Raw genomic sequence first — 13,079 nt, 5'->3', positions numbered from 1 at the left:
AAAACAGACGACAATCCACGGCCTCTGTTGGGAATCCAGCCTTAGCGCCACCATAAGCTCCTGAAAGCAGACAAGCAGAGAAAAAACAAACACACAAAAACAAGCACAAGTAGCGGCAATCGCATACAACACAACTGTGGATATAGATGACCTGAAACCACAGGATAACACAGCAACTGCTTAGCGAGCCTGCTACTGGGCTAATGAATGTGTGTGTGTGTGTGTGTGTGTGTGTGTGTGTGTGTGTGTGTGTGTGAACATGCAATACCCATGGCACAGGACCTACATGATAACCCTGCTTAGTTATGAGTGTATAAGTGTACAGAGCCACAATCCACAGCCCCCCCCCAGCAATCAGAAGCAGGCAGAGAGGGCCTCAAGACCCAGGCCACCAGCAGCCCCCACAGAGCACAGAACCCAGGAAGCCCACCGCAGGGACAACCACGCATCCACCCAGAAGACCGCGGAGGAAGCCCCCGGAAAGAGCCCCCATAAGCATAGGGCAAAGGCCCCCTGGGAACCAGGGGCAACGGCCCACCGACCACCCCAGGCCCCAGCCGCCCAGACATGGGCCGTGCACCGGGCCCGGGCCCCAGGAGCCCGAGCACCCCCATACCTCCTGGCAGAGGCCCCACCCATGGGGCTAATATAAATGTGAAACTACTTGAACTAATATTCAAATGTCAGAATATTAAATAAACATTTACTTTCTTTGAAAATTGTGTCTAAAAATGGATTTTATTTTTGCAATATTTAGGACAATTAATTTTTGCACATCTGAGATCATTCAGTCATCAGTGAACACTTCCTCTCAGAGAAGTGAACACTGATCATTTTTAAAAAAACAAATTTTATAATTGTTCTGTTCCTCTTCTGCAACACTGTATATGTACCGGTTGAAGAACTAATACAGAAGGATTCTATTCTATTCTATTCTATTATATTGTGTTCTATTGTGTTGTATTGTATTGTGTTATGTTCTATTCTATTGTATTCTAATATATTGTATTCTATCCTATCCTTACATCCTCACATCACAGAGAATGTGACATATTTATAATGTATATTTATTCCTATTAAACTCAGACATAAAGATTTAGGTTTAAATGTAAACATGAATCAAACTTTCAATAAAATGTCATTTGTTTTGATTAACAGTGTGTGTGTTGTTAATGTCTCACGTGAACCAAGTGTGATTCAGAAGCTGCTCCAGCGTGGGGCGCTGCTTGGGAACTTTAATCAAACACTGCTCCAAGAAATCCAGGCAATCTGGAGGATGTGAAGAAAAAGAACAAACATTGTTAGGTCTGCAGTGGTCTATCAGAATGTGAACTGAAACAGATTATATTTTCTTAATGACAGATGTGTGTATGGGTGTTTGTTTTACCTAGAGACAGCGTACTGCTAATCTTTAGTCTCTTCCTGATGAAGTTAGTGGACCTGAAATCTTTGTTGTGGAGCATTTCAAACAGCACCACTCCTACCTGCCACACTGTTGTAGGTCCAGCACTGTATGTACAGGAGTTCAGCCACTCTGGAGGGACATGAGCACTGGTACCTTGAGGATAAAGACATAAGAATAAATGTTAGAGGAGGAGTGGCTTTGGTTTTTAAATCACTGATTGGAGAAGAGCAAAATCTGAAGTAATAACATACCATAAAAAGTCTGATACTTAGATGTCTTTTTGTTGATGCAGCTCAGTCCAAAGTCTATGAGACGAAGTCGTGGGACATCTGAGTCGGTCTCAATCAGGATATTTTCCACTTTAATGTCTCTGTGGAAGATGTTGTTTTGTTTAAGGTGTACTGCTGCATCAACCAACTGTTGTATTATAATCTGAAAGAGGAAAAAAAAACAGGTTAGATATTTAAGAAGAGAGGATGGTGTGACATTTTTTATGGCTTTAAAATATTTTGATAACCATTATGAAATCATTTAAATAAAAAAAGCAGAATATGTGACGATGTCTCTCAAAGAATGACATTCACAAAGATTGCAAATATTTTCCATCAGCTTACTTTGGCCTCATCCCCCTGGAGGGAGCCTCCATGCTCTTCGATGTAGTGAGCGAGGTCCTCGGCAGGCATTGGTCTCTCCAGCACAAGAATCAGCTCCTGCTGTAGATCATACCAGTCCAGCAGGGACACAGGTGCTGAGTGCCCCACTGAACTGGCAGTGCTACCTTCCAGCTTCAGCATGACAGCCACCTCCACTGAAATCTGCCTCCCATTCTTGTCCTGAAACATCACAGCAACAAAGAAAGTGTTAGGCAGGGAAAACCACAGTTTATCTATAATCCAGTGACAGTGCTGATAAAAGCAGAAGTTACTGCCGTTGCTAACTTACTTTATGTTTGCAGAACACTTTGTCCTTAGGAATGTGTTTGATGGCTACCTGCAAGATACAAACAAGACTTTGGTTAGTCACATCATACAGTGAGTGTCTTGAATATGACAATGTGTGTCTAATACATACGGGTAAATGATCTGCTCTCCGACAGCCTGCAAACACAGATCCACAGCCTCCTTCGTCAAGCTGATTTTGCTCTGAAGTCTGAAGTCAATAACCAGCTCCTTTGTTTTGGTGGTGTTGAGGAGCAGATTGTTGCCTTGGCACCACTCTGACAGCCGCTCCACCTCGTACCTAAGCGGGTAGTTTCTGGATCTGTAGCTGGTGATGTGCTGGACACCCTGCCACACCTGCCTGGAGTTGTTACTCCTGAGCTGGTCCTCTATCCTCCTTCTGTATGTTGTCTTGACCTTGCAGATGCCTCTTTTCAGGTTGGCTCTAGAAGCACTGTTGAGTGCCGTATCCCCCGACCTGGAAGCAGTGTTCCTGGCTTTTAACAGGCTCTGGACCTCCTTAGTCATCCAGGGCTTCCTGTTGGGATAAATCCTCAGACGTCTGTTCCTGGTGACATTGTCCGTGCAGAACCTCATGTAATCCAAGACTGCTGTAGTGTGGTTCTCCATGTCCTGGTGTTCAAAACCTCCCAGTCGGTTCTCTGGAAGCAGTCCTGTAGCTGGTGGGAACATTTTAGTCCCTTTGTCAACAACATATTTTAGTTAATGGGAAAAGTATTTGGATATTAATAGAATTATGGCAAACTCTTTATTTCTCTATAAAATCTGCGAGAATTTGACTTTCTTTTCTAAATAAAATCTAACAGCAAAGATATCTGGTCAAACTTTCAAACAATTGTATTTGGTCCTCATTTGTTTGTAAAGGAATCACACAAAAGGTTTCAATAACTTGAAAAAATAATTTGTATATTTTCATAAAACATGAAAATGACAAGATGTACAATGACATAACAGGGTGGACCTTGGGCATGTCAGGTTGGACACGTTGTGAAATGTCATTGAATGGCCTCATAAATGCAATAAATCTAAAGGAAATTATGTTTAAAAAAATGTCAGAGGTCTTTTTGGCTCAATTCTGCAGTTGCTATTCCACATACCTCCATGCAGATGCTTCAATGTGTACAGAGCGCTTGTTCAGAGCCTGTGGGTCTGGTATTAGGCAAAGTACATGCCAGTCATGGTACCAACAGATGTCCTCCCGGAGAGTTGGCCAATGGAATTTGTTTATGCCAGTGCGGTGCATACACTTAACATTCACACTGTGCCCTTCTACTTCCACGATGTCACCTGCTTATGCTTCATTGTCGTAATTAACGACTCGCCAATGTGCTTTACCTCAATCATTTCTGGTCTCCAAGGGTTATCTGGTGTCTTTCCACATGCTGAGGGCTCATCAGGTGAAACAGGAACATAGACTACAGTGACCTCTTGAAGGTTAAAGCAGGGGCAGTCCAGAACACCTTCCTCCCTTTTACACATACATGAAATGTCTCGGTATTTCATCTGGCCGGGTGTCAGACTGATGGCTTGGTGGATTTTCATAGTGCCTTTTATGGCAGCTATTGCAGGTACCTATAGTGAAGGGGTGGAAAATTTAACATTAATACACTTTACTTAACCACACAACACATGAAAGGATCAGATTTGACAAAGCTATTCTGTAATCTGGATGAGAGAGCGGGGAGAGGGACCTAAAACCGAGCCATAGCTTTTTTCTTAGTCTTTGATTCAATATATCCCTCTATGGGACAAAGAAAAGCTCGACAGATTTGTCCACACTTTTCAGCTTGTCATACAAACTTTGGGCATCAGGGATGTCTCCTCCATGGGCTACAATCCAGTCTGCTGACCTTTTGAGGGCCCCACCCACACTATCTGGTACCCCATTTCCATGGCTAGCTTCAAAGAAACTCCATGTTATTTCTTTGAACCCATTCTTGAATGGTTCCATTAAGAGGTAGAAGAAATTTCCCTTTTGTCGATAATGTGTTGCAGGCCCGTCACTGAAAAAATTAAGTATGCTGACTTGAGGGTGCCGTTCACTCAGTACCTTCAAAACTGGAACAAGGTGGGCCTAGATGGCCACAGGGTCGTGTCTTGTGGAGGGTGATATGGAGTAAAAGGTGTGCGGGGCTTGTTCACGAGCGTTGTGTGTCCAGACTGGCCTGCTGGTGTGAACTTCCAAAATGCACAGATTGGATTTCTTCACTGTAGTTGCACGAGTAATTGTCACTCAAATCTATGTGCAAGAGGGACTCGTGCTTCAGGCTCCTCCTGAGCTCCCTGCACGCATCAAACTGCCATTTAATGTTAAAGACATGGTGCCCAAAATGGAGGAGCCTCTCCTGGAAATCTGAGTTAAGGTCATGTTCCGTTTTTGCTATCTCCCTTTTCACTTTGAGTGTTTACACCTTTCTATCCTTCATAATTATATTAAATCAATTCAATGTCCTTCCTGTCATGAACCATGTCCACCCTGTCATGGGAGGCTTTCTGACAGGGTGGACATTTTCAGCTAATTTTATCATTAAATGAGTACATGGTGGACCTTAAGTTAGCGACATGATTCAGTTACACTTTTTAACTAATATATTTCAGATTTCTGAAAGGTATTTATATTAACTGATATTTCACTATGACAGAGTGGACATGTTAAGCTTGACAACATCCAACTACACACATGAAACAATGAAAATTACAAAATGTAAGTGCAAATACTTACTTTGTAGCTAGCCACTGTTTTTCCTCAGCAGTTAAGGCCTTCCTCTTCCTATTACCCCTCCTTATATCACCATCAGATGTACACTAAAGAAAGACTAAATGCTGGTATTTCTCAAAGAATGACATTCACAAAGATTGAAAATATTTTCCATCAGCTTACTTTGGCCTCATCCTCCTGGAGGGAGCCTCCATGCTCTTCGATGTAGTGAGCGAGGTCCTCGGCAGGCATTGGTCTCTCCAGCACAAGAATCAGCTCCTGCTGTAGATCATACCAGTCCAGCAGGGACACAGGTGCTGAGTGCCCCACTGAACTGGCAGTGCTACTTTCCACTTTCAGCATGACAGCCACCTCCACTGAAATCTGCCTCCCATTCTTGTCCTGAAACATCACAGCAACAAAGAAAGTGTTAGGCAGGGAAAACCACAGTTTATCTATAATCCAGTGATAGTGCTGATAAAAGCAGAAGTTACTGCCGTTGCTAACTTACTTTATGTTTGCAGAACACTTTGTCTTTAGGAATGTGTTTGATGGCTACCTGCAAGATACAAACAAAACTTTGGTTAGTCACATCATACGGTGAGTGTCTTGAATATGACAATGTGTGTCTAATACATACGGGTAAATGATCTGCTCTCCGACAGCCTGCAAACACAGATCCACAGCCTCCTTCGCCGAGCTGATTTTTCTCTTCGTATTTCTCCTCAAATTCAGCTAAAATAAAACATAAACATCATTTTAGTTTGACAGTACATCAGAAGAATTTCAATGATAATTTACACAGGTTATATAAGCTGTAATAAATATATATATATATATATATATCACCTAGGTAATAGGTAATACCTAATATAAATACTTATATTAAATATAACGCACTTGAAGCTAAATGTTACATTTTTTTTATTAATGACTGACCTCGTTGGGCATCTATTTGGTCCTGTATGGTCTCAGTTTTCTTCGTTCTCTTCCTGCTTGATGTTTCCTCAGCAGGTAAGGCCTTCCTCTTCCTATTACTCCTCCTTATGTCCCCATCAGATGTACAACCATCTACATTGTTGCTACTGGATTCTATAAATGACAATAACACATTGAAACATTAGCATGTTGACACTCACATGTTTGTAATTTGATTGAAAATGTGTGTTTAGATCAGTGTGACAAAGTTAAAGGACATTATAATATTCAACCACTACAGCTAAAATGTAAGTTAATTATGCAGCTGTAATTTCACAAAATGCACCAGCCTACCACTTTCCACTGAGGAGGAGGCTGACTCTTGATTTAACATGACGTCCAGGAGTCCCCTCCTTCTCTTTGGGTTTCTTGAGGGTCCCTCTCCATCTTCTGTGACTTTCCTCTTTCCTTTTTTCCCTGTCCTGACCTCGTCCTGACTGCTTGTAGAAGGTCCTGCCACCTCAGAGACCCTTGTTCTTTTATTGCTGAACTGCTGGTCGGGACTGGCTTTTCTTTTGGTTGCCAAAAATTGAATTTCAGATCTTCCAATACACCTCCTGTCAAAACAGAGCCACAAATACACCAAAGACCAGAGGGAGTTTGCCATCACTCTCCACTTACATGGTCTGAAGGCATACAGCTATCTGAGAGAGACTCTTCATATCAACCTCCCACATCCACATACATTGCAAAGGTATTGTTCGTATTATTTGAAACCTTATTTTCCATGTTAGCTGTGCATATTATTTTATCCTGTTATGAGTGAAAAGGCGGACAAACCTACACCTAGCATTATTAACATCTGCCAATACTGCTTTCAGTGATTATTGATCCTGAAAAACTCCTGATTACGGCAGCCATATTAAATGGCTGCTTTTCTTTCTTACAAAGGTGGATGAGCTCCTGGATGCCAAGCCTGCCCTTAACATGATGATGCTGGACATGTTGAAGGAAAGACAAGAGGAAGACCCAGCTAAATATGGTTGAGTGTGTCTCATGATGGATGCCATGGCCATTAAAAACATATCCAGTACAACTCCCATACCCAGAAAATGTCTGGATTTGTGGATATGGCGGATGGTTTGAATGAGACAGATTTAGCCACTGAGGCTCTTGTTTTAATGGTGGTAGGCCTACAAGGCCATTGATAGGCCATTGGAAGGCCACAATTACCTACTACCTGACCAAGTTATTATCGCCAGAGACTCAGGAGGTGCTGCTTGTTCATGCGTCGGAGGAACTGCATAAGTGCGGCATAAGAGTGGTATGTGTTAGAGTCCTGCGCGGGACTGTTTTCTTCCGCCCGCTCCCGCTGAATTTCTCACCATTACCACCCGCTCCCGCAATGTGTATGTCCACTCCCGCCCGCTCCCGCAAAACTTTGAGACTTTATGCCAGCACAACAATAGAAATGTCTTCTCGAGTCCCGCAGGAGAAAACACGTAATTTCATAGGCTTTTAATAAAGAGATTCATGGACAATTGAGAAACTTCTCCAAATGTCAGACTTGCCTTGCTTTGTCTTTGTGCTGTAAAGATATTCTTTGAGCTTCCTTTCCTCATCATTTATTCTGTTTATCCTGTCGCTAAAATACTTCCCGACAGTGTTGCCAGGTGGGAAATGTAGTATTATCGTATTTTGAGGTAAATTATCGTACACCCTTCATAACTAAAATAACAAGTCTATTGTGTGCTTTTGTCACTCTAGTGTTGAATAGCGTCTAACAGGTTTGCATCATCAACCCCACGTTAGGCTAAATGTCCCCGTAAACAATAGAATAGAAAAGCACGATTAGCTTGAAACTTGTCACATGGAAATGCCTTCAGGGTTCACAAAAAAATCCGACAGACAGTTGCGACAGGCTGATTACAACCGCTTACAACCACACATTCACAGAATGGTCAAATGATCGTATTTGTAGCCTTTTTGGGGATTATTGATCGTACATCGTACACAGGGCAAAATTATCATACAAATACGACAATTACCGTACACCTGGCACCACTACATCCCTGTCCCGCAGTATTTTTTGTATTTTTTTGCCGCCCGCGACTGCCCGCAGAAAAGTTCATACCGCCCACTCCCGCGTGATTTGAGTTGGTCCCGCGGGACCCGGCGGGACCCAATCCCAATGCAGCCCTCTCGTATGCGTCAAAATGGATGGGCGTGCCTCCAATGTCCGCTTGTGCAACCTGCCTGGGTGCCAGCAAAAGGGTAACCCTATTGAGCCCTTTAAAACATTCTTTCCACATCCAGTAACTAGTGAGAAGGTGATTGTGCGGATGGATGCTTGCCATATGTTGAAGTTGGCACGGAATATGCTGCAGGCTTACAGTCCATTAACCAGCACCAGTGGCCAGATCAACTGGAGATACATCATTCATCTGAATGATGTCCAAGCAAAAGTTGGATTGCATGCAGCTAACAGGGTAACAGACAAGCATGTGAATTTTGATTCACAGAAGATGAAGGTGTCCCTGGCTGCACAGACACTGAGTCGGTCTGTGACAGTGGCTCTGCGTGTGTGGCATACAGAGCCATCAGTGATATACCCACATTGTTATTATTTATATGTTTAATATTACTTGCATTAAGTATAAGTCATGAGTGTGTTGAAAATTGTCTGTGTGTTGTCTGATCGGGAAAGGTTCGTTTATTGTTTGACAAATATGGTGATGCAGTGTCTAAGTCTCACCAGCAGAGGGCGCGTTCGCTACACTATGCACAGGGAAAAGGGATATCTAGCGAGAATACGCTGTGAGACGAGAACACACTCCTGAGTGTGAAGATGTGTGTGGCGTAACGTGATAAATAATATATATTTTTGGCTTTTTGCAGAACAAAAATAAAAGACTTTTTCAAATTAAACTTGTAGTGGAGGACAACTTCACTTTGTACCACGCTACACGTGCACTGAGGGACCTTGGCTATTTACAGTTCCAACACTGTGAAGCAACAGCTGAGTTCATTGAGGTGATGCTAATATAATACTACTACTAACATTCACACAAAGTAGGACGGCAAGATTGTTGCTAAAATGTCTATCACAACTTTCTCCCTAAGAATGGAGATCAACTCGTGAATCATTTTTATATTTTAGAAATTAGACTAATGACTCAGAGGAACATGTTATTGTTTATGGTGATGATTATTGTGCTTTCTGTTAATGCAGACATTTGCTTTTAGATAACTGACAGGCTCTTCAATATAATGAAGTCACAATCCCCATGCCAAAGGGTTCAAAGCTCCCCTGGGTTCTTTGTATTGGGCAGAGAGTGTAGAGTTCTTGGTGAGAGGCAGGGACTACTTGAGGAAGAGCAGTCGCCCACCAATCGGAAGGTCGGTGATTCGACTCTACATGTCGAAGAGTCCTTGGGCAAGACACTGAACCCCACGTTGCCTCCCAGTGTATCACTGGGGTATGAATGTGTATGAATGATTAGGGGAAAAAAAGCACGTAGGTAAGTATCTTAAGACGTGCTGTATGAATGTGTGTGAGTGGGGTGAATGTGGCATGTAGTGAAGAGCTTTGAGTGGTCAGTTAGACTAGAAAAGCGCTATACAAGTTACAAGTCCATTTACCATTTTAGGAAATTGGGAAGCTTTTGTTTGCATGAAGAGTTCATAAGTTTAAGACATCAAGTTCATATGATGTTCTGTTCGAGGCTGGACAATAAATTCAAATGTAATTTTGATCAAATATTGATATAGAGAGAATATATTGATATATTGAGAATATTGATGACTGTTGGAGCTTTATAAAATATTGATATATTATGGATATATTGCCCAGTCCTATTCTATTCTCTTGTTCCGTTTGATGCATCATAAGTTCCTATGATGCTTTGTTCTCTGGTTCCAATGTTTTTGGTGTCTCCTGTTTTGTTTCTGTTGAACTTCTATCTTCAGTTTTTCATTCCTTAGAAGTGTTATAATAGTATGTATAGCAGTGTCAATGTTATCAAGCTTTCCCATTCCTGTTTCAATATTGTTTCTCTTTGCATTAACATCTATAAATGAAGGAAATCACGTAGTGCTCTCTTGAGGTATTTTGGTTTGCCATGATTATACTGACAAAACATTTCCTTGTGAAGGTACCTATCTGTCATGGGATTCATGATCAACATTGACACCCTGATGTTGATGATTCCAGAACAGCTTCAGCGGTACGTCAGCACCTACCGCTTTAGCCAGGATCACTTGGAGCTCCTCTTTAATTCAATCAGGGCATCAGGTAGGGATTTCAGATTTTTTACTATGTGGTTAGTTTCTATGTATGCATATTATTCGGGTAACTGTATATGTAAATGTGTTGTTTGTATGTGTTTTAGGGGGCTGGAATAACAATCCCTCAGCCAGCCAGTTCCAGGCCATCTTCCTGCCATCTGATGGTGCGGTGTGGTGTGTCTCCAAGCACATCAGGAAATGTGGCAGCACAGGATGAGACCGTGTCCTTGTCGACCTTTGAGATGTTCCCTCTTCTCCAGTAGCAGAAGAAACTGAAGAGATTCCACCCCCTTTTTTCAACGTTCCTGCTTTAGTGTCTGACCATAGCTATCTACCAACCCGCTTTGGTGGTCTTGTGGACAATGCACTGGTGTACATCTCAGGGTTTGTTGTTTGCCAGATTCTCAAAAAGCTTTCCTGTGATGTGTGCCGTGGTAGTTTGGTGACTGATGTTGTACCCGCATCATTTGATCAGAGCTACCACTTGCTCACGCTAAAAAACAAGGGAAGGCTGATGATTCCTTCTGACGGTACTGTAAAGGTGGTCAGATCAGCTGAGTGTTTTATTCGCCAGTCAGTGTCAGGGCAAGCGGTCAAAGCGGCCTTGATCTGTCAGTTTGTCCGGGCTGAGATTGGTTCTGAGGATGTGTTTTTTCTGGGGGGGGCACATTCAAGAAACACAGTTTGGAATTGACAACCACCATTTTGTGCTGATGTCACTCGTTGTGTCTGTCTTCCACAAATTGAGGCTGCACCACATTGCCAAACTGAACACCCTTAAGCTGCAGAATGGCAACACATGGAAAAAGCTGTACAAGACTATTCTTTTCCAAGGTTTTTAACTTACACTGACTGCAATTTTATAGCTGTATAGATAAGTGTGTAGATATAAGTGTGTATATACGATCGTCAATGCCCCCGTGTTCATTAATGCCCTTATTGTAGATATTTATATGTATATATGTTCATCAATGAACATATATACCTTTATATAAATGTGTATCAATGTGAATATAAAAACGATTACTCAAAATCAGTTGAATGTAAATGTTAGTGCTCTTTATTCAGAAAACCCTCCTCTACATTTCAGGATCTGGTTATAATAAACACAGATTAAATGTCAATTATAAATATTTCAATATTTATCATCACAGTAACAGTGTTGCACACATTAGCAGCTGTAAACACTCATAAAAACATTAGAAAAATACATGTTAGTTTGGTGCTTACCTATAGCCTAAAAATAAGGAATAAACATTTATAATCATCACTTAGTTACATGTTGTTTCTGGTACGTACTTGTTTCCCAACTATATTAGTGTGTCTGTGTGAATAAGAGGCAATAACTTTTTAGCCCAATTCTTTCATTGAAAGTAATTATTAGTGGTGACATGTAAAGTATGGCAGCGCTGAACTCGGAGTGACAGAGCTCTCGCAGGAAGTCCGTCAGCCTGAGCCCCAATATACGGAAATATTTCATATATTGGCCAATTATAAGTGACTAAAACAGGTCAACCACAGTCTTCGTATTGTTCTTTGGATGAGATAAACAACGTGTGTGAGTGAGTGTTGTTTTAGGCGTGTAACTAATGTACCAGACCTATCTGACACGATAGAGAAGCTTTATCTGACCCAGTTATTTAGTCCCGTTATGGTATTTTAAAGTCTTGGACCATTTAAGATCATCTATAACGTAGTATGAGCAGAGTGGAAAAGTACAAAATATGAACGTGGCTTAGTTATAAAATGCAGAATATGAATACATAATGTCTAAGAACAAAGCCAATTATAACAAACTTAAAGCACTTTGTAGAAAGGCGCTGTTTGAAGTTCAGTCCATTTCCTTTTAGTAGTTTACGGGCAGATCTGCCACATCCAATATGGCGGACGCGCTGACGTACCGCAGCAATGGACCAACGTGCTCAATGAGGCGTCTACGTATATATATGTCTATGCTGTGTGGAAGAGGGCAGAGCTATAGAGTATATAAAGATTATGACAACAACAACAGAAAACTTTGTGAAGTAAGTAATGGCCACAGAGGTTTTATGATAAAGTTACTAAAATTTCAAAGGGCCTTCGACACCTGAATGTAAAGAAGAACATTACAACTAAAGTTCAACAGAAAATGTGAAGTGTGTAGGGGAAACTGAACTTAGCCTACGACGTATGACATCATTACCTCCTGGCAGTTACACTTTGAGGACAACCAATTCACGAACACAAAAAGAGGCACACGGAGGTCAAGAGCAGATGCTGTCCCAACCATCTTCATCCATCGCCCCAAGCCCAAGAGGAGGAAAACACCTTCGAGGATGATGGCTTCTGCAGAAGTTAAAACATCTGATGACCACACTTACTGCATATAATAAAACATTGGTATGATATCAGTCTTTCCACAGTTTTTCCCATTTCATGTATTTCAAAAACAAGATATTGTAGTGTAGTGTAGGTGGCATAAATACGTATAACACCAACAATACGTTGTTATTACAGATATTGAGGGACAAACTGAGGTGCAGTTAGAGGCGAGTGAGAGGGATGTGTCAGGTGACAGTGAAGCAGAGGTCAGCAGACCAGCAGGTGCCAGTCAGTCAGGGGCCACTCATCCAGGAACCAGTGTGCCAGGGGCCAGTCATGACAGGGCCAGTGTGGAGGACCTGCTGAGGGAATTAAGAAAGGAAAGATATAGGAGGATAAAAGCAGAGAGCGCTCTTGCACGACAAAAAATAATCAATTTGGCACTTAGGAGGAGAAACAACAACCTTCAACAAAAATTTACTTCAATTTTCAATCAGGACCAGATTCGTGC

At 41.8% G+C, this 13,079-nt stretch overlaps 1 protein-coding gene across 1 annotated transcript; it reads right to left on the bottom strand.

Moving 5' to 3' along the window:
* Positions 1 to 1,177: 1,177 nt before the first annotated feature.
* Positions 1,178 to 6,374, bottom strand: LOC140280342 (serine/threonine-protein kinase pim-1-like). The gene is made up of 8 exons (XM_072375643.1): positions 6,335 to 6,374; positions 6,002 to 6,154; positions 5,703 to 5,797; positions 5,574 to 5,621; positions 5,246 to 5,464; positions 1,657 to 1,837; positions 1,388 to 1,558; positions 1,178 to 1,269 (listed from the first exon to the last, which is right to left on the bottom strand). The coding sequence occupies exons 1-8, from the start codon at positions 6,372 to 6,374 to the stop codon at positions 1,178 to 1,180; spliced, it is 999 nt and encodes a 332-aa protein (XP_072231744.1).
* Between the last annotated feature and the right edge of the window lie 6,705 nt (positions 6,375 to 13,079).

This window comes from Leuresthes tenuis, unplaced genomic scaffold (assembly GCF_036924035.1).
Source record: "Leuresthes tenuis unplaced genomic scaffold, fLeuTen1.0.hap1 SCAF_21, whole genome shotgun sequence".
Classification (NCBI taxonomy): Eukaryota; Metazoa; Chordata; class Actinopteri; order Atheriniformes; family Atherinopsidae; genus Leuresthes; species Leuresthes tenuis.
This window is presented reverse-complemented; position numbering and strand designations above follow the sequence as displayed.

What these genes read in the sequence shown, in the direction of transcription:
- LOC140280342 (XM_072375643.1), bottom strand. Translation starts at nt 6,374, where the DNA reads ATGTTAAATCAAGAGTCAGCCTCCTCCTCAGTGGAAAGTG. An exon ending in CTCCTCCTCAGTGGAAAGTG is followed by an intron (nt 6,155 to 6,334) that starts GTAGGCTGGTGC and finishes TGTCATTTATAG; the next exon opens with AATCCAGTAGCAACAATGTA. An exon ending in TAGCAGTACGCTGTCTCTAG is followed by an intron (nt 1,270 to 1,387) that starts GTAAAACAAACA and finishes CACATCCTCCAG; the next exon opens with ATTGCCTGGATTTCTTGGAG.